General features: G+C 45.8%; 1 protein-coding gene across 1 annotated transcript; it reads right to left on the bottom strand.

Annotated features, from left to right (window-relative positions):
* Positions 1 to 3,608: 3,608 nt before the first annotated feature.
* Positions 3,609 to 27,297, bottom strand: LOC119441999 (ATP synthase subunit beta, mitochondrial). The gene is made up of 9 exons (XM_037706694.2): positions 27,092 to 27,297; positions 23,300 to 23,482; positions 22,959 to 23,212; positions 21,827 to 22,054; positions 17,161 to 17,297; positions 16,257 to 16,401; positions 11,782 to 11,994; positions 9,013 to 9,214; positions 3,609 to 3,855 (listed from the first exon to the last, which is right to left on the bottom strand). Exons 1-9 carry the CDS (start codon positions 27,207 to 27,209, stop codon positions 3,758 to 3,760), a joined length of 1,578 nt encoding a protein of 525 aa, XP_037562622.1. The 5' UTR covers positions 27,210 to 27,297; the 3' UTR covers positions 3,609 to 3,757.
* Between the last annotated feature and the right edge of the window lie 234 nt (positions 27,298 to 27,531).

Here is a 27,531-nt window from a genome sequence, read left to right as displayed (position 1 = left end):
GTTTTCGCATTTCGCCCCCATCGAAATGCGGCCGCCGTGGCCGGGATTCGATCCCGCGACCTCGTGCTTAGCAGCCTAACACCATAGCCATTAAGCAACCACAGCGGGTATCCTAGAGTAGGTAGCCAGCCAGCACACTGCAACAGCAAGGAGACACAACGCACTGGCTGCCCGCCGCTGGGTGACGTGTGCAGAACGTTGTCTTGAGAAGCGCGGTTGCTGCAGCCGCCCAGTTTCGGCTTCGCGCGCTCCGATCGCCAAATTTCGTCGTGCCACAGTTTTGCGGGAAATGACATTCTTCCAGATCCAAAAGTTGATATGGCTTGTACGAAGAGCTCGCTCCAATTTCCCTATTGCAACGAGCTCACTGAAATTAAGTAAATTATTGCATGTTTGTTAATTAGCCGCTATTTACCTCTATCCCCCGTCACCCCATGGTTACCACCGCTCACGGCATGCTTACAAAAGAATCGTCCTTTTATTCCAAAACGGCTATGTTTAAATATTACTAAACGTCCTCGTAGGTATACTGGGTGCTCCTGTGAACACTAAAAAATATTGTTTAAAGGTCACTAGTGGCAGTTTAGTAGCATGGTTTGCTGGGCCAGTTGGTGCATGGTGACAGTATAGTCGGTTCCAGCAATTACAGACGCGAGCACAAGAAAAAGAAACGCACAGGACAATGCTGGACTTACAACTGAAGTGGACTGCAACTTACAGCTGCAGCTACAACTCGCAACAGTAGACTGGAAAGAGAAATAAGCAAAGCATTCCACACCAGAAAGTTGGACGCGATAAGGAAATTCAATTTTTAAGTTTACCACGCTAATCCACGTGTTGCGTCCCTGTCGGGAGGGGTGTGGCTAGGTTTTTTTGCATAGATCTTTGACTAGAAGCCTTGTTACTGCTCTTGGTTTTCTGCGCATGCGTGGTGGTTTTATGGAATGTATTCGTAATAAACTTAACTTGTAAGTCCAGCATTGTCATGTGTGTTTCTTGTTTTCGCACCTGTAATTGCTGGAACCCCCTATGCTGTCACTAGTGGCAGATAACACAATCCCAGGCTTGAGATGGATTACACAGAGGAGGACATTACTTGCACGAGAAATCGACATACACAATTCACTAATTAAGTTTTTAACAAATTACCTCATGGCACATGTTGCAATTTACAAATTGTAGCCGGGAAGTTCGCAAGGTGATCATCCACTTGGAACTCACTCTCAGGGTTATGGCAGTTGCAATACATTAATTCCCAAACTTTGCGAAGCAATACATTGGCAGTCCAATTACTTTTGTGCGTCAATGCATAAAACTGCGTTTTGTTAAAAAACGTAAGTGGAATGATAATGCATTTTTACTGCAAGTTTGCTGGCACATACCTAGAAAATAGTGCCACCCGCAGAATTCTTTCCAAGTGGGTATGCTTTGCTGTCTCACCCCCCCAGCTACAATTTATAAACTTCAAAGTATGTCATAAGATAATTAGTTAAAAACGAATAGTGAATTTCAGCAATCAGTGATTTATGCAGTTCGATTTACTGGGCAAATGATCGCCTGCGAGTAATCCAGCTCAAGGCAGCTCAATATTGAGCTATCTACCACAGGGCATCTTGGGCATGTTTCTAGAGCCAGGACAAGAGACATTGATGCACTTATTCCTCAGGAGCAAAACTTGATGCTAGGTAAGCCACTTCACTAGTGTCGACTTTTGCCACATTCTTGCCTCTCTCTTTCCTCCAGGAAGGAGAGAGGTAAAGTAGGCCATAAATGTTCATGGCAACCTCCCCCACCAAAGCGTGTTTTTGCACAACCAGCAATAATCACTCTTAATGGTCTGCACCAGACATTCCAGCACATTAGCGTAATGAAGTCGCACAATCATTACATTTCATGAGCCATGATAAAAATTGTTTTACCAATAGTTCAACAAGCTCATTGCTTTTGAACTTGTCTTCCTTTGCACGGGATGCAAACACATACCTTTGAAAATTTAAGGCAGCTAGTGTTTAAAGCGTCACTTCAACCAAGAATTCCCACTTGGATTGCATCCACCCCTTCCAGAATATATTCAGGGTGAAACGAGTTGCAAGTCCTTCCACTATGCTCTTTTGAATATCATTTAGCAACGAAGTGCCTTTTTTATTATTGTCAGGCATAATGTCTAAATAGACCAATTACACGAGTTTGACAACACTACTGGCACCACAAAGCACACCAGCAGTCCTTAGTGGGCTGAAAGGCAATTGTGGCAAGGAGCCAGTGTTTTTACCATAACCAATGATAGAAAAAACTTGGTCTTTTGCAGCAGCTTTACGAGCAGGAGAAACCTCAGTTCAGAGCAGAAATGTATGCTTTTGGAGCAAGGAAACAATGCTTTGGAGCAGTAACCTACTGCTCTGCTGCCAAGAGGAAGCTCTGCATGCAGTTAACAAAAAATGATGCTGCATGAATCTAGTTCTGAAAAAGCACATTATTATCTATTATACTAAGATGCAAGTTTTTGTCAACTTTTGCTCTATTTTTTTAAATGCATATGAAGATATTTAACCCTGTATTGACAGTTAATTCTGCATTTCAATAAAGACCCAAGCTGTCCTTGGGCTTTTATCCATTTCATCTGCGTCAGTATTTCATCTGCTAAACTCATGTCCAGAAGTGGAATACGTACAGGCGCCCAATTTGTTAACATGGCACAAGCACCGTATCCTCACCCATTAATAATGCACCTGGACAAGCTCATGCTGAAAGCGTATGCTAGTCACAGCGTATAGTACACAGGCAATCCGCCAGGAACTACTGTGAACTCGTCTAACATACGCTTGTGTGCTTATTGGATGGAACAGTGTAGGCACAAAGCTCCAAACTAAGAAAATTGCGCTCGTCGCATACATCGGGACAATGCGCGACGCTGACTAGGCTATACAATGAGCCAGGGATAGGCGAACGCTCGCTGCCGGAGACCATGCATAAAATTCGCTGCAAAACCGTGGAGCTCGCGTGAGAAGCTGGGCTCAAAGCGGCCAGCGACAAACTGTGGTATTCCAAGAACAGTGCTCCTACAGTGGGACATGGGTGACGGGTGAGCGGTGCCGTTTCAAAAATAAATGCGTTTCGGTAATTTTTGGTTGGTTTCTTTTTCCCTCGTTCTTTCCCCTAAAGGGCCTAAACTTAGGGGTCGACCGATATTCGCACTCGACTTATAATCCGGTTTATTCGACATGTAAAAATACATTACTGTCAGCATTGCTAACAAATATGCTAATTATTTATGGTGACCAATTGAGAATGTGCTAGCATGCATTTAGTTTGATTGTGCACTTACTTGAAAAGAAAAAAAAAATGTGTAACAGAACAGACAATCTTCACATCAAGTAATGTTGCTTGTCTACTGAAAGGTTGCATTATTAAGCATCAGCATCTTGGGGAAATGCTAACTGTATTCTGAACACCCCACAAATGAGCAAGAAACTCTGGTGGACAGTCCCAGATTGCCTGATGGCACAGCAATGTGTTGAGTCACTGGCAAAGCACAGGCAAATTTTACAGCCCCAAGGCCATGAATGGCTCAGCCCACCAATCATCACTGAAGAACCAAGAATACCGGGTCACAAGGAAGACACAGACCTTCCTTTATTAACACCTCCGCTACAAAAAAAAAAAAAAAAAACATGATGGCTACCCTATGGCAGTCTGGATGTGTGGCTAGCGGCGGTCACTCGTCTGTCCTGTACATGCAGCTTGCTGATGACACCCTTTACGTAGCCTCGGCTGCCAACTTCTCGGCCTTCTCACGAACTTCATCAATGGGGCCCACCATGTAGAATGCGACTTCGGGCAGGTGGTCCATTTCACCTGCAGGAACATGAACATTTGGCACAGCTGAGAGAGTACACGCCAATCAAAGTATTGCACACCTAGGCACAGCCTTTGCCTATCACACTAAAAAAAAAGGAGAACACTCTGACAGAATAACTATGTTGCATTTGCGAGCACAGAGCTCCAAATTTTGCAGTGGGCGACCATTTCGAACACGGCTCTGAAGTCCAACAAACGTGACATCAAGGCCATGCTCACAGCTGTCATGACCACCTATCACCATGTCACCTCTAATGACCAAGTGTCAAATTATAGTTTGTGCCCAACAGGCCATGACTGATGGTGTTGGCAAAATGCAGCCTAAGTTAAAGGCGAGCCAATCTTATCCTCTCGAGTTTAAGGGGAGATACTCATTTTAGACACTTTCTTTATTTATCCATCAATTTTAATGCAACTGCACAGGTTTGTGCAGTTTTTTTTCTGCTGATTTCAAATACGTAATTACTTTTCCAGTAAGTTGTTTTGTTCATGAAATAACTGAAGTTCATCCTTCATTGTTTAAGGACACAATAGGAAAAATTATATTTAAGCTATGGCTGAATAGACTAGGATAGGATAGGAACAAACTTTATTTGTCCAGCGGTTAAGGGTGTTGGTGCCGGGGGCTAGGCTGCCACGGGTCTATCGCCGAAGAAAAATCCACTAATGACTAAAGATTGAAGTAATGCAAGCACTTTTTTTATTTGGCCATTCTTAGCTATTTTACAGCACAAAAAACTAATTTTAACAACTAATTAATTACGAAGGCTCCTGCTCAAAAATCTGCTGCCATACTTGGATTCTGGACAAATTCAGGTTTCCATTGCAAAAGAATTGTACTTGCACTAGGTACCGAGATATGTAGGCCTCAAAATTGAAAAGTCATAAACTTATATGTTGAGAAAAGTGCAAAAAAGAAATAGCACAGTTTATTAAAAAAAATAAGTAGAATGTGCAAATTTTTGAATGCAGGTGCTAAAAGCCACCAGGGACATAGACTGCTGCTTAGCGTTGTAGTGGCGCTTCTTTAGTGCCTGCTAGACATGCTCGGTGCTCGCGTATAGACTCAGCCGCTCGGTGCCTGTCTTTCTCGGTCATCCGTCTGGTGCTTGGTAGGCTGGGGTTCAGATTCAGCTCCTCCAGAATGCCCAACGAGGTTCTCAAATTGCCACAGTTGAACTTCATCACTGCCTCTGCAACAGCAGCTTCAACCGTAAACAGTGAAGCATGGCGTTCCTTAGGTGCCAGTGCCCAGATAAGAGAATGAAGGCTTTCGTTACTGTATTAGGTTTTATGCCATTGGCACCTTTCTAAAAGCTTTCTTTCCGACAGATGCTCATAAATTGGTAGCAGAGCTTTAGACACATGGGGTGGCAAATTATAATGGCGGCCTAACTGTCACGTTTCTCGCGTTGCTGGCGCGCCAAGCAGACGACGCGAGTCATGCTCTGCCAATGAGATGGCTCCGCGACCTCATGCACGCCCAACAGCCAATAGCATCGGGCATGTTGCTTTTTTTTTTTTTTGGTGCCTTTTTTTGTGAGCAACCAATGAGCGAAACAAAGTAGCGCCAGCAGGAATTTCAAAACGAAGAAATGCCTTTCAAACGAGACCAAGATGGCGTCTACGGTGCTCGCGAAATGACAGCTGTGTCACAAGAAAACTGTTTTGGCGTTGGATTCCGCGCGAGCTTGACTCGCGGATGCCCCTCTTTGAAATGTTATTACAAATAAATTACACATTCCTGGAGTGTGAAAATTGGCCGACAGATAAAAAAATGCCCGCAGAACCCTAAAATGCCATATAAAACAAAAATCGACTTGCCATTTTCCAGTCCCAAAGACCCGCCCGTCTCCCCCCCTTAAAGTCTTTTGCCAGGAAGACTCCCCAAGCATCGCTATAACTTGCCACCACATGTCTGCAAGGCCCTTTCTCCCATCTACGAACGCTTGTCGGATGAGAGGCTTCTCGAGCGGTGCAAAAGGGGGAACACAGAACAGTAATGAGAGTCTCCATTCCGTTGTATGGGCGCATTCACCAAAAGAGCGCCATGCATCGTTTTCTGTGCAAGTTGCTGTGGCTGAGGCTGTATTGAAATTCAATGCAGGAAATGAAGCAGCCTCAGCAGCTATTCTGAAGGAACTGAAAGTCAATCGAGGACTCCTAGTCACTAACTGCAAGGCAGAAATGGACCACTGCAGAGCAACAGCATCAGCTCACAAGCACGCCTGTGCAGAGAGCATGCAGCGGGCATTGAAAAAACGACATTTAGGCGATTCCAAGCAGAAGGACTACATGCCTGGTGCCTACTGACAATATTAATGTAATTAATTGTAAATACTCTACAATTTTGCGCTTCAGTTGGCTCAAATAGGACTTGTTTTGTTTTTCAACGATTTCTCAGGATGACAATTTTCCTGAAAATGCAAACTTGAAGAAACAATAACTCTGCCGTCAGAGCAGCTAGCAATGCTATATCACGGCCGCTGGTTAAAAAGAAGGTGCAGCCGTGCCGCGTGCATCGAAAACGGTGTGATCTACCACGGCGCCACACACCAGGGTCTGCTGTCTGGCATCGACATAGAAAATGCGTCAGGAACTGCACTTGGAACGCCGTCGCGCGTGCAAGCCGAAGCGTTCCATCCCCCTCAGCTAGCGCCGTTCGGCACAGCCAAGCGGTCGACAATGCAACTACAGCCGTCACGTTCGCTCCCATAGCAGCGCGCCCTACGCGGCAGGCCGCACCTTTTTTTTATCCAGCGGCCGTGGCTATATTTATTGTGACATGTAGCTCTATCTGTAGAGCACACAATGGTAGGAGTGAATTTTCAAATAACACCTCCAAAAATTAAGTTTTCCACTAAATTGGAGTATAAAGTAGGTGTGTCTGCAACATTAAAACTCAAACTGCTACAGCTCGGCTAAAAATTAAAAAAAAGTACTACCATTACGAGACTTATGCTTTTTAGTGTCTAGACACGTGCCAATAGTAGCTCTCTAAGAATATTCACCGTTATTCCACCTTCTAACAACTGATAATCAATTTTAATTATCTCCAATACTAATTTACATACAAAAAATCACATTTTTGAAATCCGCATAAAAAACTCAATCATAATGTCAAGTTTGTTTTTTATTAGATGAAACAATTACACATTTGTCTCAAGTTAAAGTGTCCCCCCTTAATTCGACTCCGGTCAATTAAATTTTTTAGTTCATTCAATCTAGAACGAAGGTCTCGGCTGGTGCCTATGAATTTATATGGGCCCAAACTTGTTATTCCGATCCTAAAGTTAGCCTTTGTGGATAATTCAAACCTGACCAGTCTGCACACACGTGCCCAACCCCCGATGGCGACCCCAATAGCGATCCCTTTAGTGGCATCGTCCATCTGAGGGCCTAGGGGACAGCGAAGGCGCTGAACACACATTTCTAGGGATGCGTGAATATTCGGTATTGTTCAATATTCGATCAAATAATTCTACAGTCGTTATTCACTTCGATTCGAATTCAGGTATTCGATATTTTCGAATTATTCGGCGCTCCCGAATAGGCAGCCAGAAGCCACGCACGGCCGGTACCCATCTCAGAGGCTATGCTTCACATCATGGCTGCCATACATCAACCATAAATCTCAGACCATACATTTTTGCATTAAAGAGCCTGAAATGTGCGACGCAAAAGAGCAGAAACGGCGCTAGCGTACAACCTAAATGAAGCAGCGGAGACTGCATCGCCATAATCATCAGCGGAAATCGTACGTGAATGACAGCAATTACTGAACGTTTCGTGCCTATTTGTGCCTTTATTGTGTTTACCACCGCGCATAACGCGTTGGCCGCGCGATTTCATAGTCGCCATCCATGATCGCGTCGATAGCTGCCGCGGTTTCTTCCGCAGCGGTCGCAGCAAAAAGTAGTTTCGTTTTGACTCAATACGCACATTGGCCGTGTGCCTAAACAGCTGCGTAGTGGCCATCCATGATCGCATAGATAGCGAACGCGATTTCGTCTGCAGTTGTTGCAGCGAACGGTAGTTTCGTTCCGACTCTGTGCGTGCATTGGCTGCATGCTTTAAGCACCGCAATGTCGCCATTCCTAATTGCGTCCATAGCGGCCGTTGAAACAGTTGTTTCGGTTTGACTCTGTGCAAAGCTGTCGAGGATGAAGAGCACCAGCTACATCACAATGGACGTGCGATCTGTTGGCGATCAGCTTACTGGCGAAAAAATAATCGGGATGTGCGGGCAGTAGTGCAAAGCGCGTCGCAAATGATGGCGCGCACCGCAGCCGTGCTGCGAAGAAAGTCGCAAGACCTCGATCACAAGATGACGAGAATTGCAGCTTCTGCACTACTTTTGTGCAAAATAGCAAAAGGATTTGCTCATCCACTACAGTAATAAAACCGTGCTGACATAGTAAGCATTTGCTTATTGTTTTCTGGATACCCTGATAATTCGGCATTCGGTTAATTCGGACATGTTTTCGGTCCCGTGAAATTCGAATTAACTAGGTTTTACTGTAATATGCGATACGTACTATTCGATTCGAAATTATTCTAGCAAATCACTATTCACTTTGAACCTCAAAATCACTATTCGCCCATCCCTCCACATCTCTTATTGAAAATGCCTTTTCAGCCTCCACTAGGAAGATTTTCAAGCAATAACCATAGCTCACTAATGCCTTAGTACAGTACTTACCCGATTATAACATGCACTTTTTCCCATAGAAAACTAGGCCGGAAATTGCCTGAGCGGTGCAGTCAGACAATATCAAAACCACCTTCGTGGCGCTCGTATACATTACCGCATAACATATATACTGCGGCAATGCTTCTGAAAACCAGCAGCCATTGTGCAACACATGCTTACACTATTTCTTGCTAAAAATCAAGGTACACGTTGGATTTCTACTTTGTTTAGGAGCTTTAATGTCATTTCTACATTAGTTTTCTACTTTGATGAAGACATAGAAAGTGTGTACACGTTTGATTTGAGGGCATGTTCGAATAGGAAAAATGTCGCCAAATGAATCGGCAGCGCTTTTTTGCCGTTTTTTTATTTTATTTCTTTGGTCCCGTCAAGGTCGAATTAAAGGAAGTCAACAATTACGTAACAACATGCAGCTGAGCAACCAGGCAAGCTATACCTACCATTAAGGATTTGCTTGAAGCCAGTGATGGTTTCGGTTAGGGGCACAAACTTGCCCGCCTGTCCTGTGAAAACTTCAGCCACTTGGAAAGGCTGCGAGAGGAAACGCTGGATCTTGCGGGCACGAGACACAGTCAGCTTGTCCTCTTCAGACAACTCGTCCATGCCCAAGATGGCAATGATGTCTTGGAGCGATTTGTAGTCCTAAAATATCAGACAAGAACAAAGGGACACGAGGGCTGTAGCTATCCAATGTGCACACAACACCTGTACAATTTCATTCTGTATGGCAAGTCAAAGCAAATGTACCGTATTTACTAGAATCTAGGCCGAATCCGATTCTAAGCCGACCCCCCAAAAGTTCAAAGCCAGGAAAAAAAAAAACTTACCTCGAACGTAGGCCGAACGAAAAAGAGAGGACAGCATTCGCAAAATGAAACAGCATTTATTAAATATGAACATGCTGAGCTCATTCTATGTCACCATCGCTGCTAGCCTCGTCGCCATCTTCCTTACTGCTGACATCTTGAAACGGTGCACTATATTCAGTACCATCAAGCGCATTAGAGATGCTGCATTTTTTGAAGGAGCGCACGATGAATGTTCCTGGGTAAATGCCATCCTCGGTGCGGCGCACGCAAAAAGCATCTCCCGTGGTCCCCTCCAACAACAGACGTTTTTCTTATAGATGCCGATGTTCCACCCGGCTTGAACGTTTCACAATGCCTCTACGGATAGCACAACTACCGTATTTACTCGATTGTAACACGCCCTTGATTGTAACGCGCACCCGTTTTCATTGACGAAAAAAAAACAAGTCCTTTACAGTACCGTGCATCTCATGCTTTCAAACAGAAATACAACTTTCTGTCATTCGGAAAAAACAGATTTCCTACCAATGCACTGAAGTTGCAATGAATAAAAAAAGTTGCAGTTTCGCCCGAAAGACGATGCATCGAATGCGATAGCAAATTAGTAGACAGCTATACGAAGTAAGGATAGCAGTTTTATCGGCTGTATAAAGTTGCAAACATTCGCTTACTAAATAAATTAACAAGCACGGCGTCACGTGCGCACAAGCAAACATGAACACATCTCGCTCGTTGACCGCGGAAATGAACTGTCAAAACGCTGGAGAATAAGCGCGGCGAGCGAATTGACCTTCCTGCTAGCATGCCTCCCGCTTCAATGCGACCTATAAGCGGCGAAAACATGGCGTGCGGTGGACTTTCCCCGTCGCAGATTTCTTTCAAGATACGGCCAAAGCGATCGTATCGCTGAAGTGAATCGTCACAGATTACGTCCTGCTTCGGTCCACTGAAACTGTTCCGCATTGCTTTGCTGGCGAAAATCCTCTCCTGTTTGCGCCAGTCCCGCTCGCAAGTTTCGGATTCTCTGAATGCCTGTGATGCGGCCCGATTTCCGTCTGTCTCCGCACACATGATCACTTTCCTTTTAAATGCGGCATCATGATGAACTCTGTACTTATGCTGATAGAGCGTGAAGACAGAACGTGAAGACAGACGGTAGACTATTGCTTAAACACACGGAGGAAGCTACGTGATGCTACGGTAGCTAGGCTAGAGAGTAGCTAGGCTCGATGCGCGTGCGAGGCGGCCATTTTGAAATGCTGACTGCTATATGGTAACGCAGATTTAGAGTCGTGTTAAAAATGCGCGTTAGATTCGAGTAAATACGGTATTCGTTAGAAAGGGGCACTATAGTGGCATCGCCTGTTTGGTGCCATTACGATAACGCCACACCGCGGCGCTGATGCTACATCATACCGATACTACCGCTACGACGCAGGTCAAAATGGCGACGTCCCTCGTGTACTTCAGTTGGCTACTGGCGCGGCTAGTAGCAGTTGCGATACTGACTTTTCTAGATGGCGCTAACTATGCACCATATTTATCAGTTTAGTTAAAAACTGGCGCATTCTTTAGAATCATCAAATCTAAGCCAACCCTAGAGTTTCATATATGATTATTTGAAAAAAGAACTATTGGCCTAGATTCGAATAAGTACGGTATATTGCTTAGTTACAGATCAAAAAATATTTCTCAGAAACAGATACTGCAAACTGTCCAAATATTTCAATAAACAAAATCAATTCATTACATTTTGTATCATAAGCAGCCAGAAAGCTCCAGTGAAATCTCGATATAATGAACTTCAGGGGACCGCGACAAATTGTTCGTTATTTTGAAAGCTCGTTATACTGAAAGCCAAAATTAACCATTCCACCCATCAACCCATCAGTTGTCACTGTATGAGCTATTGACAGAAACGTCTGTTAGCTCTCAACTCGTGCTGTTGCTATTTTCCATAGATTCCACCGCCACACACCGCCGAAGCAACGCATAGTAAGAGTGGCGCGCGCTAGATGGATGCTGGTGCCGAGAAGAGGAAACTCCAAGTCGCCTCGATCCAGTTTCACGCTCCCAAAGAAATCTGATGTATTTGGTATTTCTCTACACTGCTGCCAGCTAACTGCTTGGCAAAGCATGAGTCAGGCCAGCAGCTCGTCAAGGGCAGGATATCTTGGTTAACTGACACCTGCTGCCAGTGCCACAAATAATTTCACGTGATTCAGTATGTTCACAAAATACCAACTGTGCTGCAGTACACGTGCAACAAAGCAAACAGCATATAAGCCCTAATGCAGTTGAAATCCCACACTGCTACGCAGGCTTCCGATCCCACCCGCCGACCAAATTACCAACTTCAAAATACATCTGGGGCAACTAAGCATTTGAAGGTGGACCTGCCTGGAGAATCTTCTGGACACCACGTGCAATGTCGTAGTGCTCTTGCCCGACAACGTTGGGGTCCATGATACGAGAGGTAGAGTCCAAGGGGTCCACTGCAGGGTAGATTCCGAGCTCAGCAATACCTCGGGACAGCACAGTGGTGGCGTCCAAGTGGGCAAACGTTGTGGCTGGCGCAGGATCTGTCAAGTCATCAGCTGGCACGTAGATGGCCTGCACGGGAGCGTACAGTGCTGTAATCATTATCTTGAGAGAATATCACTCAAGACAAACAGCACATCAACTCATCACTGCTACAACCTCAATGAATCTTAGCAACTAGGCATGGTGTACCAATACCGAATAGTAGATTTCAAGTTTAATATTAAATCAAATCAAGAAAAGTAAAAGCCCAATATCAAATCAATAATTAAATACGTATCAAGTTTTTTCACAAAATTTAATGCTTATAGTTTCAGCAAGAAAATATGGTGCTGCATATGCTCAGGAGTGTCCTAGCATTGCGCAACAAGAATGTAACAAGCCACCAGCAACTTAGATACATGTAAATCAAGATATACAATATCATCATCATCAGCCTATATTTATGTCCACTGCAGGACAAAGGCCTCTCCCTGTGATATCCAATTACCACTGTCTTGCGCTAGCCGATTCCAGCTTGCGCCTGCGAATTTCCCAATTTCATCACTCCACCTAGTTTTCTGCAGTCAACTGCGCTTCCCTTCATTTGGTATCCATTCAGTAACCCTAATGGTCCACCGGTTATCCATCCTACAGATTACATGGACTACCTAGCTCCACTTTTTCCGCTTAATGTCAACTACAATATCGGCTATCCCCATTTGTTCTCTGATCCACGCCACTCTCTTCCTGTCTCTTAACGTCAGGCCTAACATTTTCCGTTCCATCGCTCTTTGTGCGGTCCTTAACTTGTTCTTGAGCTTCTTTGTTAACCTCAAAGTTTCTGCCCCATATGTTAGCACTGGTAGAATGCAATGATTGTACACTTTTCAACGAGAGTGGTAAGCTCCCAGTCAGGATTTGGCAATGCCTGCCGTATGCTCTCCAACCCAATTTTATTCTCCTGTAAATTTCTTTCTCATGATTAGGGTCCCCTGTGAGTAATTGACCTAGATAAATATACTCTTTTACAGACTCTGGAGGCTGACTGGCTATCCTGAATTCTTGTTCCCTTGCCATGCTATTTAACATTATCTTTCTGCGCTGCATATTAATCTTCAACACAACTCTTACGCTTTCTCGGTTAAGGTCCTCAACCATTTGCTGTAACTCGCCCCCATTGTTGCTGAATAGGACAATGTTATCTGCAAACCGAACGTTGCCGAGATATTCGCCGTTGATTCTCACTCCTAAGCTTTCCCAGTCTCAGAGCTTGAATACTTCTAAGCATGCAGTGAGTAGCATTGGAGAGATTGTGTCTCGTTGCCTGACCCCTTTCTTGATACCTAACTTTCTACTTTTCTTGTGGAGAACCAAGGTTGCTGTGCAATCCTTGCAGATATTTGCCAATATACAGTTAAACCTGCTTATAGCGAACCTCCATATAACGAATTCCTGGATATAACGAAGTTTTTGTATTCCCCGCCGTGACTTGCATGTACTTGAAACCTCTACGTAACGAAGTGGCAGTGGGAGACCCCCTCGATATCACGAATTTTCCCCGCCGACAACCTAGAGATTTCGCCCCAAATTTTGTCATTTTTGCGCGAGCAGCAACCGGAAGCACCTTCTCCGCCGCGCTGGAATTCACGGCGCGAGAGCGAGCCCACGTGTGCGTGCGTGCGAGCGTGCGCGAGGCGGGCCTGCATTCCTCGACCCGGCGATCTTGCCGCCGTGGGCGTGACCTTTCCCCTTCCCTTCATTCAAACCTGACCCCACTGCTTGTTGCAGCTGGCCCAGCCCGCCAAGCCGGCACTCCCCTTTTCCTGTTGATGTTGCCGAAGGAAAAAAAAAAAAAACGTGTATTTTTTTTTTACATCGCGCTCGCTGCGTCACTCTGTGGTTACTGCGCAAGTCTCTGCGCTTCACTTCACTAACTTGACACTAGGTGACACTATACAGCACGACGACGCCATCGTGTTGCTTGCTCTACCTTTCCGACGCCTCGCGCTTGTGCGAAACACGCGTCCACGCATCCTGTACCTGGTGTGACATTCGAAGGATGAGTGCTTCGACGAAGAAACACGGGGTATTGACCTTGTCTGCAGTTCACTTTGAAGATAAGCCCGCGCGGGTGCACACTTTTTCCACATCGCAGAACGCTTTCAAGATACGGCGGTCGCCGCCGAAGCAAACGCCTCCCTTTCTCGCCTCCCCCACCGTGCCTAGTGCGGAAGCGCACTTCCGCCCCCTTCTCCCTCGCGCGCGCGGGATTGAGTCGGCTGACCCCCGCAAGCTTTCACTCACACGCAGCGTACGGCGCGCGGCGACGATGTTGCCGTGTTTGGATTTTACACGGAACCTCAAAGCGACGTCTACGGGGACGGCACAAATGCGCTTCGCAATAAAATGTGCTTCTGCGCGGTTACTACTCCGACGGCGACAGCGAATTCGCACCCACTACCGGCAGCTTCTCCGCGTTACCGGGAACTTATCTCGAAAGCCATACTTTTGTGCGCGGCAATCGGCAGAAAATACGTCATGATGGCAATGTTAGTTCACTATCGCTGGCGACCTGTCGTCCGGGCGTCGCAACTCGAGAATCGAACGTCTGCGCACATGAGATTTTGCCGATTTTGTGCCTGTGCGTGTAGAAAAAGAAAAATAGTACGCACTAACCGTTTGGTGGGCAAGGAGCGAGTACGGCTTAAGTGGTCAGCCAATACATGGGGTTCAATGCAGGCTGGGTGGGGGAATCTTCGCGACTACGTAAACCGCAATTACGCATTAAGCAGGTACGCATTAACGAGGTTTGACTGTACTATCCTTACTTCGTATAGCTGTCTGCTAATTTGCTGTCGCAATCGCAAAGACCTTCACCTTTCGGGCGAAACTGGGACTTTTGTGGTCATTGCAACTTTAGTGTATTGGGGGTAAATCTTGAGCGATAGTACATACGGTAAGCGTTTCTTTTTTCCAATTTTTGTGCCGAACCTGCATATAACAAAATCCTCTTTATAACGAAGTTTCTTGGGAATTTGTCAATTTCGTTATATCCAGGTTTAACTGTATTCACGTATGCATCCTGTACTCCTTGGTTGTGCAATGCCTCTATGACTGCTGGTATCTCTACCGAGTCAAGAGCCTTTTCATTGTCTATGAAAGCCGTATAGAGAGGTTGATTGTACTCCGCAGATTTCTCCATTACCTAATTGATGACATGGATATGATCCATCGTAGAATATCCTTTCCTAAAGCCAGCCTGTTCTCTTGGTTGGCTGAAGTCAAGTGTTGCCCTGATTCTATTTGAAATTACCTAGGTAAAAATTTTATACAATACTGAGAGCAAGCTAATGGGTCTATAATTCTTCAATTCTTTAACGTCCCCCTTATGGGTGAGTATAATGTTGGCGTTCTTCCAGCTTTCTGGTACACTTGAATTTGTGAGGCATTGCATATAAAGGGCCGCAAACTTTTCAAGTATATCTCCTCCATCCTTGATTATAAAGACAGTTATTCCATCTTCTCCAGCAGCTTTTCCATATACAATATGGTCTACTCTTATTAAAGGGAACACCAAAAAATCATGAGCCATTACAGTCTGTGAAGGTGGATGACCAGTGAAGCTGTTTAGCACACGACATAGAGGTGACACAGAATGGGGAGGCCGCGTTTAGTCCAGACTCCCAAGGAGCAACGCGCCTACGAAAAGCGACGGCAGGAACAGACGAGAATGCAGTCATTGCCGGGAGTGTGCACTACATGCGGCCTCCTCATTGCGACGAGTGAAGTGAAATTCAAATAGAGAACGCCCCCTCGTCATATACACGCGCCACGGCGCCGCTGCCTCGGGAGAGCGGCAGGAAACTAGGCACGCAAGCAGTGGTAACGCCAACAAAGAGAGGGCGTAGCAAATGTAGACATGGCCGATGCGGGTCGGTCTTTTGGGCCAAGATCCAATCATAGTATCTGTTACCCTTGTTCCTCGGATCTCTATAGGTGCCAGGTGTGACAAGGGTAGGTCAAGGGCGCGTTGCAGGTCCCGAAGCCCACCACCCGGAATCCACATAGGTATGTGCCATTGTGCATGGGCCCTTTTTGCACATCACCAGGATCTCCCCACATTTTTGCACACGCACACGAAAAATGCACGGAAGCCTAGCCATAAACAGCTTCGCTGTAATTAGTCAATGTTTCTGTGGTAGACAGTATCTGGCAGTTGCAGCCAAATCACGTCGTCGAATCCAAGCTGACCCCCCCGACTTTTGTACTTTATTTTGACAAGTATTCACCAACATAAATCCAAGTAAATGTGTTAATATGCTGGCGAGGAAAAGACCAGGAGGGCTGCCCACCTGTACAGAGGTGATGGAGCCCTTTTTGGTGGTGGTGATACGCTCCTGCATGGTACCCATGTCTGTGGCCAACGTAGGTTGGTAACCCACAGCAGAGGGGATACGGCCCAACAGGGCAGACACCTCGGAGCCAGCCTGGGTGAACCTGCACATCAGTAACATGGCTAATGTTCAGCCGCCCTTAGAGGCATGCCATTTTCAAAGAGATGTCAAAGGACAGCATTGAGGCAAGCTAACTTTTGTACCTTAGGAATAGCAAGATGACACTTGTGAGAAGTGTTAACTGTATAAGCCAGCCAGCAGTGTCAAGACATCCACACAGTGCAACTCCTTCGGCAGCATGAAGCACATAGATGCTTCAGTTTCAGTGTTACCGACAGACTCTCCGGGGAGCCTCCATAAATATTTACAACTCAATGAACCACAATTTTTTACCTAAGCGAACAGAAAAGAGAGGGGGGGAAGTAAAAAAATTCACCTACGATTACCACACTCCCTAATGCGAAATTTGAGCGCAGCTCTATAGGTGTTCATTTTGATATATTGGCTGGCGCAGACAATCTGTCTTGCGTGGCACGTTGCAAATGGAGCGAAGTGTGGCGCAACTGCCTCGCTAATTGGGAGATCGCAAGAGGCAGCGTGTGGGTGACGTATGACAAGTTGTAATAAACTACATCAATTTTACCATTGAAGTTTGTTTTTCAGACCACCCGATTATTTAAACCATTTTTCTGACTCCGTCCATGTCCAAAGATTCTATCAGCTACTGTACTTTAGCTTCGCAAGACTACCAACAAATCAGCACTGTAGCTCCAATTAGGACAATGAGTGATGTGCCAAGCAGACCTCCCAAGCAAAAAATACAATGTGTATGCCATTGCCCTAAGCTGGAGAGTGTTGCAACCTGAAGATGTTGTCAATGAAGAGCAGCACGTCCTGTCCTTCCTGGTCACGGAAGTATTCAGCCACAGAGAGACCAGTCAGGGCCACACGGGCACGGGCACCAGGAGGCTCGTTCATCTGGCCGTACACGAGGGAGACCTGGAGCAAGAGTATTAAAAAGGGTTCATAGCTGCTTTTGGAGAAAAATTCAGGGGTTTTTAAGAACCTTGTGGGGATTTGCGACTCTCACGCGTCTCCTGTGGTCCGGCTTCACCGCGTGGCTAAGTGCTGGCAGGGGTCGTAGTGGTTGCGGCGCGTTGCAAGAGATGGCGCGAGTGTCGCGATGCTAAGGCCACCGAACGGCGGGGTGACTTGGGAGAAAAAGGTCGAAGGCGTTCTCTCTTTGGATTGGGATCGGCGGCCAACACGCACGAACGCTTTGCGCGTGCGCCGGCCCGCTTCGCGCGAGGCTAAGAGCAGGACACCGGTATAGACGAACACGTATCGTTCGAGCGCACCACCGTTCGTGTGACTGTACACGTGAACAACTGACGATGGTGTCATAGCATGGGGCGAACGTATTCGCTCGCTATCGGGTCGCGGTGAGTCGGACTTCTTTGATTTGTCGCGCGCCCATGTGAATGTTCTATTGGCTGTAATTCGGCTAGTGTGCATTAGTGTATGAAAGGTGCAAGAAATGCCCTTTTGATTGTTTGCACTACTGTGTTGTCGTTCCTTTGTCCCAAGAGCCCGTGTGAGGCCCCACAACCTCAACCTCTTTCGCTACCGTGGGGAAAATGGCAATTTTTTGTAGGTTACACTGGATATTTTATTCTGAAGAAACTATTGCGCTCCAATATTTTATGCAATACATGAAAGCACAGTAGAATGAATTAGCTTTTTCAGGCATACAACTTTTAGATTTACATCATTAAAAAAAATCTAAATTGCCAAACACACCACTGTGAAATAGAGTAGAATAGAATTGTAAAGGTACACTTGTGTCTGAAAAGAAAAAAATGCTAAAATTTTTTAAACATACAAAATGTTTCGCTACCCAATAGCCACTACAGTCGAATCCCCCCTACAACGAACACCGCTACAACGAAGATTTTCCGTCAGCTGCTCATAGAAAGCAATAAAAAAAATGTCTCTTCATATGAAGTCTTTTTATTCGGTATTTCCGCTTCAACGAACTCTTCAAGAACGAAACTGGGACTGAATTGAAATTGGAACTGTGGAGTAGTCAAATTAGAAAGCCCTTCCAAAGCTGTGACCATCATATGTCCACTTGAATGAGGTTTACGCGAACGAAATCAAACTCAAAGTACCGATTTACGCCATTGCAATTTATAGTCACCACGCGCCTTCAGAAGACTGCACGGTTTCACCACAATCGCTGCCATTTTCTGTTGTGTATCCGGTCAAAATGGCTACGGCAACGAAGATGCATTAATTTCTCTTACATATGATCGCCGAGGCAGAAAGCGGAATAAAAAAATTTCGCAGTTTCGCCTGAAAGGCGAAGCATCGATTGTGATAGCAGATTAGTAGACAGCTATACGAACTAAGGATAGTAGCTTTATCGGCCGTATAAACTTGTAAACATTCGCTTACTAACTAAATTACCAAGCCCGGTGTCACGCAGGCACAGGTAAAACACATCTCGCTCGATGACCACGGAAACTGTGTCAACACGCTGAAAGACTGCGCTGAATGAGACGTCTCTCACTTCAACGCGGACTAAACGTCGAAATCACAGCGCACACGACTACCGGCACTAGTTGCACTTTGCCCACATCGCAGATCGCTTTGAAGATGAGGCCTGCGCGGGCGCGCACTTTGTGCATGTCGCAGGTTGCTTTCAAGATACGGCAGCCGCGCCGCAGCCGCTGTTAACATAATGCCAACGTCTCATCAGGGGAAAATGACAACCCCCTTCACACACTGACTCCGGCGAGTGCTTTGAAAGTAATGGATCCTTTTGACCTCATCTTAACCCTTTGAAGGTTTTTGCTGTATCTATACGGCGGCGGTTTTCTGTCCCACAAGGTCTTTGCCGTACGGGTACGGTTTCGATCCTCTGAAATTTCGTGCCATAATGACGATGCATGCTCACCGGGAGGTGCTGCCACCTTTTAGGACTTACAAGAAGCGTTTGACATTTGTGCTACCTCCTTGCGGAGATAAACAGAACTGATTTCTAGTTTCAGCGCGTGCGTCGCGCAGACTGCGGCAACACCCCTTTCGCGGTTTCGGTTTCGCTGCGTGATCGCAACGGAGGCGCGCGAAACGCGATTTTTCTCTTTGTCGGCACTCGCTTGAAGGGGCGGTGAAGTTGATTTCTATCTTTATTGGCGCTGCTCTTAGCTTGTTTATCACCGTCACTCACGAGGTATTCTCGCTCTCTGCGGCAACGCGCTTTCGGTTCCGCCGCGTGATCGCAGCGGAGGCGCGCGAAACGCGAGTTTTCTCTCTGTCGGCACTGTCTTGCAGTGGCGCTGAAGTTGATTTCTATCTTGATTGGCGCTGTATTAGCTTGTTTATCAGCGCCGCTCACGAGGTATTCTCGCTCTCTGCGGCAACGCGCTTACGCAGTTTCGGTTGCGCCGCGTGATCACAACGGAGGCGCGCCAAATATGAGTTTTCTCTTTGTCGGCACTCTCTTGCAGGGGCGCGGCGGAAGTTGATTTCTATCTTGATTGGCGCTGTCTTAGCTTGCTTATCAGTGCCGATCACGAGGTATTCTCGCTCTCTGCGGCAACGCGCTTACGCGGTTTTGGTTCCGCCGAATGATCGCAACGGAGGCGCGCGAAACGCGAGTTTTCTCTTTGTCGGCACTCTCTTGCAGATGCGACGGAAGTCGATTTCTACCTTGATTGGCGCTGCTCTTAGCTTGTTTATCACCGCCGCTCACGAGGTATTCTTGCTCTCCTTGTTAACCGAGTTTCCGTGGAGTTCTTCAGATGCACGGCAAAGCGGCGAACGCACTGCCCGTGCGTTCAGACCTCTGCCCAAGGCAGCCGCACGCCAACACAACTTGTCGCCCCAAGAGAACAGACACGCGTTTTTGGTGTGCAGACTGCGATAAGGCGCTGTGCGTAGAACCGTGTTTCAAGGAATACCACACTCTGAAATATTATTGACCATTTGGAGTTCTGAATGATGCCGACATCAAAATACTGTTTCAAATTTTTTTTTCACTATTCCCGACTTTATACATTTTGTACATTCAATATTCGCAATAAAGTAATTTGACCATCTGGGAAAGTTTTTTTCAAAATAATTCGACCTTCAAAGGGTTAAAAGTTATCAGAGCCCACGACAATGACATTTCGATGGCTCTTAATGGACTGCGAGACTCGCTTAACGCCTTTGCTTGCCATGAAGCGTAAGAATTCCAGGCTGACCGACTTCTGGAAATAAAACTTCCGGTAAGTGCAAGCTTGCCGACTTTGTCATAAGTATACAATGAAATTGTGATAATTCAAACTGCTTCGTTGCGACGGTGCACGCACTGCAAAATGAGTGTTTCGTGATCGGTCGGGCACACGCGTTGGTTTAGGTGTCGGCCGCAATGTACGAAAAATGCTGTAACAGCAGCGCGAAATGCATCCTCTCGTGAAGTTGACACTTTATTGACAGCCTTCGGTACGTCTAAATCTTTGCCCCCACACCATCACGAAGATTTTCCGGCCGATGGTTTCGGTTTCGTTCGCAGTTTTGCCATTTGGCGTACTATATACATACCAATTTCGCGTGAACGATGTTCCGCCAGAACGAAATTTTTCACGTGTCCTGTGAATTTCGTTGTAGCGGGACTCGACTGTCTCTGAAGAAACCAAAATTTCTCCTTGAAAACTACTTTGGCTACAAAAATTTAACTGGAAGCCCTACAGCTGGGCATGCCATGCACCAAAGCAGTTCCTCAATGTGGAACACAGGGATACACTACAAGTCTTGCAGTAAACCTGCTTTCTGCTGCATTTTGCTGTTACATTTCTTGCAGTTTTGGTATGTCCCCATGTTAGCTGGTTCGTCCTGAATGGCTTGTTAGTGGAGAAGTAGAAACTAGCGGTGAATCTTTAAATTCCTGGTTGAATTAAGTATTGTGCTCTGAATATATGTTCGCAGGCTATACGAATCCTTCTTACAAGTAACTGCAAGTTAGGGGTGTGAGTTGATGTAAAGCAGGCTAAACGTGCAAAAAGCAGAATTTCAGAAATTATCAGGAAAGGCAGCTAATAAGAATGCTTATTCTGGAGCAGTATGTGCATTTCTTTATTACAGGGAGAAACTACAGGCTACACAACGGACACGATGTGGCAAAATCCCCCCCCCCCCCCCAGCAGAACAACTTACATAACTGCTATACTATACTTATCAAACAGTGGGTAGAGTACAAACAAGTGAACTCAGTTGACAACCCCTTGGTCAGTCAGAAACACGCTCGGCACCAGTGTGTCCATAATCCTTGCAATGCGCAGCATCTCAATATCGGGCAGATTACACTACAGCCATGTGTAATTCGTGCTGAATCTATTTAGCAAAAATATTGTAGTAACCTGTTAAGGGCTGCCTTTCAATAATTGGCACAGTGGAGACAGAATAGCTAGTGCTTAGAATGGTATACCATTAGGAAATTGTAAAGAAAATATGAGGTCTTATGGAAGAACAAAAGGTGATACCTTAGAGCTCTTGTCCTTGAGACTGATGACACCACCTTCAATCATCTCGTGGTACAGATCATTGCCCTCACGGGTACGCTCGCCGACACCAGCAAACACGGAATAACCACCATGCGCCTTGGCCACGTTGTTGATCAGCTCCATAATGAGTACAGTCTTGCCGACACCAGCACCACCGAAGAGACCGATCTTGCCTCCCTTGGAGTATGGCGCCAGCAAGTCTACAACCTGGAAAAGGCAGCATGCGACGAGCTCAGATGATGATCAAGCAAAACAAGGTTTTGATTTCCAAGTAAGGCCAGTGTGCTCAATTGTCTTAGCATTATGCTTGCCTGAACTCGGAGAGGGATTACATGTCAAATGAAAGCGTTGGAGTATGCTTCCTTTGCTGCATCGTACATCATGGTTTGTCTTAAATTCTCATAGCGTTTGGAAAGAAAATTACTTTAATTGTGGGGTTTTAAGTGCCAAAAATACAATATGATTACTAGGCACGCTGTAGTGGGAAATACCAGATTAATTTTCACCACCTGGGCTTCTTTACATGCACCTAAATACACGAGCATTTTTGCATTTGAGAAAGGAAGACAAGTCTAATACAGACGAAAGCCAACTTCTCTGCAAAGAATGTTTATATTTACACATGTATTTTGGTATGGTTCTTGGCATTTGCTTGTTTTGGTCAATAGTAATTCCAGCAAGTTTGAACACTACATTCTATTCCTGCTGCACAAATTCTGGTAGGAGCAGGTCTCAACATCTTGGTGATACATTCAGCCTTCATTTTACGAGAGCCCAAGCATCCCAAGCACAATATAACTAGCCCGCACCAATAAGCTGCTCCACTTGACTGTTCTGCAGGGTTTCGGTTTTATCCGATAAATTCCTTTTTCTATTTCTAAGCTGATGCCCGAAAGATGCTACCCTTGGTGCGAGACACATAACTACCAAAGGAAGTGTAAGACAGCACAGCTACTGCACTTAGGTTTACAAACCCTATCCATTAACCCACACCATGGTACTGGCTAACATGCCTCACTATTCGAATAAGAAAATCAACTAGAGACATCTCAGCCTTTGCTGCAGCACATTTGCGTTATTTTTGTGTGCCTGAAAGAATATGTTGCACTACCTTGATGCCTGTGACGAGAATCTCCTGCTCGACACTCATCTCAACAAACTCCGGTGCCTCCTGATGGATGGAGAGGAACTTGTCCGAGTTAATGGGGCCCCTTTCGTCAATGGGCTCGCCAATAACATTCATGATACGACCCAAAGTTTCGGGCCCGACAGGGATCGTGATGGGCGACTCTGTGTCCCTCACTTTCTGGCCACGCACAAGACCCTCCGTACCGTCCATGGCAATGGTGCGCACAGTGCTTTCTCCTGCGGAGGAAAAAGAAACCACCAGTGCTCAGTTAACAGTGATCACACCTGCAACAGAATTTAATTCAGGAGAGAAAGCACCCTCACCTAAGTGCTGTGCCACCTCAAGGACAAGTCGTGACTTGCGACCTTCAACCTCGAGAGCGTTCAAGATGCGTGGCAAGTTGCCATCGAACTGCACATCCACAACGGCACCAATGACAGCCACAATGTGTCCGGTGGCTGCCTTAGGACTCGCTTGTGCTGCTGCATGTCGTCTGTTCACAGGATCTGGAAGAAACGAAATTACAATACTCTAATATTTTTGTGGCAGCTCAACAACTAAAAACAGTTTCAGTTTATTTGTCCTGCTTATTTACAGGAGCGGGAGGAGAAGCTAAAGGCTATTCAGTCAGACGCAGCTAGACTCTCAGGCCAACAAGCAGAGGTATGCATTAATTAAACGGCGATGAAAATCGGCAAGTAAATATCTTACCTTATAAAAAATCAATTTGCTATACTACTATACAACACTATGAAAACAAAACTATTTACAATACTCTAGATGTATATACCAACTATCGTACTATACATGCAAAAACAGCAATAACCACATCAATGACAAGTAAAAAAAACTGCAATTACAAGAACTGATTATATTCTATCAAAGCAGATTTGAAAACATTTGTACAAACAACACTGATATCACTGAAGTTGTTTAGGTGATTTAACACAGGTATTTGATACTCTACACTTTGTAGAAGTTAGTGAAAACTAATAAGATGTCACGGCAAAGAAATCTAGACCGAGCATCTAGCACTTACGGCTCGTGTTCTTCCCGAGACAATCGAGGCCAGGTACATCAAGCCCTTTGTTTTGGCTTTTTTCTGTTTTTTTTTTTACATGAGTAATGTATGTTCTGGTGTGATCCATGCACATTTCTCTAGCTCACCTGCACATGATTCTAGTGATTGTAAACCTGTCCCAAATCGTTCTTGTTATTTCATATAGGAGGTATTCACGTGACGTCATCCGCAAGGGGCGCTAGTGCCCGGCGCGGCAGTCGCCATACCCATGGTCGCGAGCGCGGACGCCACAGCACGACTACCACCAAGGTGCATGGCTGTGCGTGTTGTTTTCATCTTTTTTTCCCAGTGGACGCCGCATTGAGGTGTTCAGAAGATTTGCTTCTATCATGGTTCGCTCAGTGTGCGGTTAAGCACGTACTCGCATCGACTGAAACAGCCTGAAAAGTCGCACTATATGAAGAAAAGCTGCGCCTATGCGGTGGTGTTGACCCTCGACTTGAACGAATCGAAAGTGAAGTGCGAAGCTAACCTTTTGCCACGTGTGGATTTCACAGACATTAAGGATTACCTCGTCCATGTAACGAGCTTCATAACTCGAGAGCAGCTGAAATCTTACAAGGCTTTGGAAGCTCACAATTATCTTACCAGCGGTTGGGTGCAGGAACCGCCCCTCAAAGCCCTCGCCGACAGCCGAGTGGTCACCGTTGGCAGGGTAAGCTCATTTATTTTCTTGCAACACCGTCAAGTGTTGTGTATTGAAGCGATGGCGTGATGTCGAGCACTGATGTGTTTCGAAAATCGTCGCGTTACCAGAACGATTTCATTACTCTGCGCAGCGTCATCGGCAGCAACGCAAATGTGCCGACTGTTCAATCAAAAAACGTGCAATCATTTCGCATTTCTTCGCTGATTTAAGCGCTGTGTACCGCAGCGATCGCGCATTGTCGAGAACTGATGTAGTTTTTTCAATTTGCTCGTTACACGAGCGATTTATGACGGAGCATCGGCAACGGCGTAAATGTGTCGATTGTTCGATCGCAAAACGACCAATCTCTAATCCCAAAAACTAACTGCCGAGACACTAATATTCATGCATTATGCCAACATGTTCGTTTTTAGCATTCCTGATGCACGCGTGTGTACTGTGGGGTTGCTAACGCTCATTGGCAAACAGCCTAGTTCTGGCTGCTGCGACACAACTGCGATGTTTGTGCGTAAGCATGGTTTTTCTGAACGCGCTCCGAAGTAACAATCCTTAAGGAAAAGCTTTCATAACTATTCTTTTCTTGCCAGCTTATTCTCACTTTTATGCAGGTTCTACACTCCTAGTCACTGAATGAGAAACCACTGCACCCCTGGCTCCTCAGTGTTGACACTTCATTTGTCCGTGCGCACTGATGCGCGATTACTTTTGGAATGTGGAAAGAAAAACAACCTCCGCCACATTTTCGTCCTTTGCACTCTTCCGCGAGTGGGCACTGCACCCATACACTCCGCAGTTCAGCATAGTGCCAGGAAAAAGTCAAGTTGAAGGAAAAGAAACATCCACAAGCACCAAACAGCGGCCGCCAAACATCGGACCGTCATGGCTTAGGGCGGTGCTCAATGAATACCTCCCATTTCCTAATAAACACTTTGAATATGTTAACCCATGAAATGCGCAGTTAGGCTAATGTTCAATTTCTGAAATATTACAACCTAAAATAAAAGGTCAAAACTATAAGCCTATTATGATGAGCATACTTGTAGACTTTACAACTCTCTTGTGTTTGTATGCTTTTTCTCAAACTAATTGGACTGCTAATCTCCAAGACTTTAAATTTCACTGATCATTTCACATTACCTTAAATTTTCTGACATCTAGAGTAACACATTTCTTGGAAAACACTCTTCCTTTGCGAACAAATGCCTTGTTCAGGCTCCAATTTTAAGACACTACTGCCTTTATCTTATCCAATTCTACACTTTTCTATACTTGTAAACAGCTCTGAAACACCATTACCAACTCGGGCATGACAGTGAGGCACAACTTGTAGGCGAAATTAGGGAATGCTAGAAGTTTAGCAAAGAAAGTGCCTAAAAATGCTGAGTAGGTGCATGTACTGAGGCAGAAGTCTTCCGAAAAGTAGAGCTGTGATATGCTATCAAGTGCATGTACTCTATACAAAATGCACGATGCATGCACTTTACATATGCAGCACTTTTCGGCAACCTTGTACGTAGTCAAGGCAGGTCCGGCCGAAAGGCAAAAGCTGTACGTTGCCATTTTATAAGGCTGTTGATGAACCAAAAACAGCTCCCGCACAGTCATCGAGCTTTCGACACGGTGCATGGAACTTAGGCTTCCTCCTCATCTGGCTACCTAAACGGAGAGGCGAGAATTTGGAAAACCTATACACAGGAAAATCTTGTCTAGTCTAGATTCTTCTGTCTATGAAACGGAAGCTGGAATGCGGGCACCAGCCGAGCACTCACGCTGGATGCCAACGACGGCGGATAGCAGGGGTCACAATGAGGGCATACTTAACGAAACAAGTGAAAGGAAAATTTTGGCAGTGCTTAGTAACTGGGCAAGCGTGAAACACGACTTCATACAAGGCACACCATACCACAGAAAGGTCTACGGAAAATGAGGTGCACGGAGCGTCGGAGAACAGCGAGAGCCGGCCCACTTATCACCGTTAGGTGACCTCTGCATGGCCGTAGTTTTTCGATAGCAAGTTTAAAAAAAAAAAAAAAAAAAAAAGCAGCCAGACCTATTGGGAACATCTGATCTTTCGAGACGAACTGCCGCAGGTAGCCAGGGGTCATCTCTGCGAGGTTTGACCGGCTGGAAGAAGCATGGACGCCGGCACGCGGCCCCAACCAGAGCTTTTAGACAGGTAGGTTCATCTTTGAACACGATTTCTGCAAGCGCAGACAAACCTCGCAACCCTAATGCTGTTGGTGACGACATTTTATCAACAATGCAGCAGTATTTTTTGCGGGCAGCCCAGTTGTAGTCGGCACGGTTAACCCTAATTGACCCAACATTTCCACCCAAGGGCAGAGAGCGGTCGGCGCCGACCAGGGACAGGACTGTTCCACTTACGTGTTGCACACAGCGCCGGAAGCAACTTCGAGCTCGCCCCGTTAACTTTTACTAAAGAGGCGGCAGGCTTCGCCGCTTTTAGCACGCTAGAGCAGGCTCTTCCCACGACGCTCAGCATGATGTACCCTTGCTCCGCACGAAGGACGGACGAGGATCCGACGAGAGAGCAAAGAACAAGCGAGCAAAATCAAGCAAGTTGGAAAAGGGGAGGAGGTAGCGAAGGAAAGTAAATCACGTGGTAACTTTTCGATGCAACGTCACCAGCTGACTTTTCGACATTATCGCTAAAACTAGAGAAATGTGTGCGTTGTTTTAATCTAAACCACGACCTACTCAAATAGTATTACAGTAGGTCGTAATCTAAACCAATCTAAACTAACTTACGCAGATTATATTATTAAAATGTTATCTAAAATTTGAATGAAACATTACGGCAGTTG

This window comes from Dermacentor silvarum, chromosome 2, assembly GCF_013339745.2.
Source record: "Dermacentor silvarum isolate Dsil-2018 chromosome 2, BIME_Dsil_1.4, whole genome shotgun sequence".
NCBI lineage: Eukaryota > Metazoa > Arthropoda > Arachnida > Ixodida > Ixodidae > Dermacentor > Dermacentor silvarum.
Note: the sequence above shows the minus strand (reverse complement) of the source record. Positions and strands in the feature narration are given on the sequence as shown.